The 3007-nt window shown below is 37.7% G+C and overlaps 1 protein-coding gene across 1 annotated transcript; it reads left to right on the forward strand.

Moving 5' to 3' along the window:
- LOC107613781 (non-specific phospholipase C6) lies at positions 91 to 2924 on the forward strand. Its single transcript, XM_016315933.2, has 3 exons — positions 91 to 1538; positions 2024 to 2200; positions 2301 to 2924. The coding sequence occupies exons 1-3, from the start codon at positions 404 to 406 to the stop codon at positions 2597 to 2599; spliced, it is 1611 nt and encodes a 536-aa protein (XP_016171419.1). The 5' UTR covers positions 91 to 403; the 3' UTR covers positions 2600 to 2924.

The following is a 3007-nucleotide window of genomic DNA, read 5'->3' on the forward strand; positions in this document are numbered from 1 at the left end:
CAGAACGAATTATTTCTTGTCCCATTAAAAAAAAAAACTACTAGTAAGAATGCTTTAAACAGAGTGTGCGTAAAAGGAGGGTGTAGGAACCACAATACGACACTTTCAATTTTCACATTCCCATTAATTGCGTCACCTTTTTCTTCTTTTTCCAAATAATATTCCCACTTGAACTTGAGTGATTGATTCAGTGAGGTAATGCACAAAAACAGAACAACCATAACCAGAAGCTTCTCTTTGCTCTCTCATGTACTTACTTTGCTATTACTGCTATCTAAACACTTCCTCAACCATATCCATTGTTACAAAAAAACCTTCTTAGTTCTTAGATTCACATTTACATTACGAAATTTGCATTTTTAGATACCCATTTGGCAAAAGAATCCAACTTTGGTGTTTAACAATGGGGGTTATCAAACCCAAATCATCACCACCAAACCTTGTTTCCTTCATTGTTTTGCTCTTTCTCACTGTGTCAAGTGTGTTCCTTAACCCAACAAGTTCTGGTTTTGCAACAGCACAACAACAACAACAACAACAACAACAACAACCTATTAAGACCATTGTTGTTTTGGTTATGGAAAACCGTTCGTTTGATCACATGTTGGGTTGGATGAAGAAGGAAATCAACCCTTTGATTGATGGTGTCACAGGTGATGAATGCAACCCGGTTAATTCCACGAACCCAAGGAATGGTACAATCTGCTTCACTGATGATGCTGAGTTTGTGGATCCGGATCCAGGACATTCATTTGAGGATGTTATGGAACAGGTATTTGGTTCAGGAGGTTCAATTCCTTCAATGTCTGGTTTTGTGGAACAAGCATTGTCTCTGTCTCAGAATCTCTCTGAGACTGTGATGAAAGGGTTCAGACCTGAGTCTGTTCCTATTTATGCCACTTTGGTTAGGGAATTTGCCGTTTTTGATAGGTGGTTTTCTTCAATTCCTGGTCCAACTCAACCCAATAGGCTTTTTGTGTATTCTGCTACTTCTCATGGCTCAACAAGCCATATCAAGAAGCAATTAGCAAAAGGGTATCCACAAAAAACCATCTTTGATTCATTGCATGAGAATGATTTGGACTTTGGGATTTATTTCCAAAACATCCCCACAACTTTGTTCTATAGGAATTTGAGGAAATTGAAGTACATTTGGAAATTCCATCAGTATGATTTCAAGTTCAAGAAAGATGCTAGAGATGGAAAGCTTCCACCATTGACTGTGATTGAGCCTAGGTACTTTGATTTGACCGGTATTCCGGCCAATGATGATCATCCATCTCATGATGTTGCTAATGGACAAATGCTTGTTAAGGAGGTTTATGAGACACTAAGAGCAAGCCCTCAATGGAATGAGTCTCTTCTCATCATTACATATGATGAACATGGTGGATTCTATGATCATGTCAAGACTCCTTTTGAAAACATCCCTAGTCCGGATGGAAACACCGGTCCAGCTCCTTATTTCTTCAAATTTGATAGATTAGGCGTTCGCGTGCCCACGATCATGGTGTCTCCTTGGATCAAGAAAGGGACTGGTAAGGTTAAAATCCTCATAGTTTACCATTTTGTAGCTTCTAGTGGGTTATCAAAACCAATTCCATTGGATACTAGATTTGTTTTCCTTGTCCTTGACCTCTTTACTTTCTTTTCAAGGGTATTCTCATCATAGTTACATGAATTCACCAATTAGGTAGTATACTGCGTACCAATTCGCACGAGCTGCGTATCAATTCATCTATGTACTGGAACGTATTGCGTCCCATGTAATGATGATTATGATGCCTTTTAGGGATCAGATAGCCTTAACTAACCTTGAACCCAATTCCATTGGTTGATTTTCTAGAGCCTATATATGCTTTTGTCCTTTTCCTTGTGTTTTGAGGTTTGTTCTTTTGTAGTTGAATGTTGAGTAAGTGTGGGTTGTAATTGATTGATTGTATATGTTGGAATCTTAAACTTCAAGCTACCCATGATTAGTTTGAAATGTGAACTAATGTACTACACTGATCTGGTTTTGTAGTTGTAAGTAGGGCCAAAGGACCTACCGAAAACTCCGAGTTTGAGCACTCTTCCATCCCTGCCACCATAAAGAAGATGTTCAACCTTTCATCTAACTTCTTGACTCATAGAGATGCATGGGCTGGGACATTTGAGCATATTGTTGGGGAGTTAAGTTCCCCAAGAACAGATTGCCCAGGTATCATTTCCAAATCTTTTCGTATCGAATTGTCAAGTTCCTTCATGTATGTGGCATCATGTGGTAATTGAATTAAGATTGTGTGGTATGTTTGTTCTAGTGACTCTACCGGATGTAACACCTCTAAGGAAGACCGAAGCGAAAGAAGACGGCAAGCTATCCGAGTTTCAGAGTGAGGTGGTTCAATTGGCAGCTGTTCTCAATGGTGACCACTTCTTGAGCAGTTTCCCGGACGAAATGAGCAAGAAGATGAGTGTGAAGGAAGCTCATGGATATGTAAAAGGAGCTGTTTCAAGGTTCATAAGAGCTAGCAAAGAAGCCATCAAGCTAGGGGCTGATGAATCTGCTATTGTTGATATGAGATCCTCCCTCACTACTAGAACTTCAATTCACAATTGATAGGAGTAATAAAAGAAAAAAAAAAGAGGACAAGTGTGGTTATCTTTTATCTAATTATTAATTATTATAGGTTGTGAGATTGTTCTGGTGTTAAGATACTGTTAGGTTATTGAAACTGAAGTTTCAATAGTAGGGAAGGGTGTGTGCCAATGTGGTCTGGTATCTTGTGTGTGAAGAAAGGTTCATTTTGTTTTTATTTCTTCAAACATTTACTCGAAGAGTAATGGTTTGGTTAGTGCTTAAAGTTAGCAGTAGAAAAATTTTAGTCTTCTTGTACAAAGTACAAATCATATTATAAATGAAGCACCACGATTTTATTGAGTTCCTTCTGTTTTTCATGCAAATGATTTTCTGGCATTTATTATTATTATTATTATTATTATTATTATTATTATTATTATTATTATT

This window comes from Arachis ipaensis, chromosome B08, assembly GCF_000816755.2.
Source record: "Arachis ipaensis cultivar K30076 chromosome B08, Araip1.1, whole genome shotgun sequence".
NCBI lineage: Eukaryota > Viridiplantae > Streptophyta > Magnoliopsida > Fabales > Fabaceae > Arachis > Arachis ipaensis.

Bases quoted from the DNA above. Each gene is read 5' to 3' on its own strand.
- LOC107613781 (XM_016315933.2), top strand. From the start codon at position 404: ATGGGGGTTATCAAACCCAAATCATCACCACCAAACCTTGTTTCCTTC. The intron at 1,539-2,023 runs GTAAGGTTAAAA...CTGGTTTTGTAG, and splicing joins TTGGATCAAGAAAGGGACTG to TTGTAAGTAGGGCCAAAGGA. The intron at 2,201-2,300 runs GTATCATTTCCA...TGTTTGTTCTAG, and splicing joins CCCAAGAACAGATTGCCCAG to TGACTCTACCGGATGTAACA.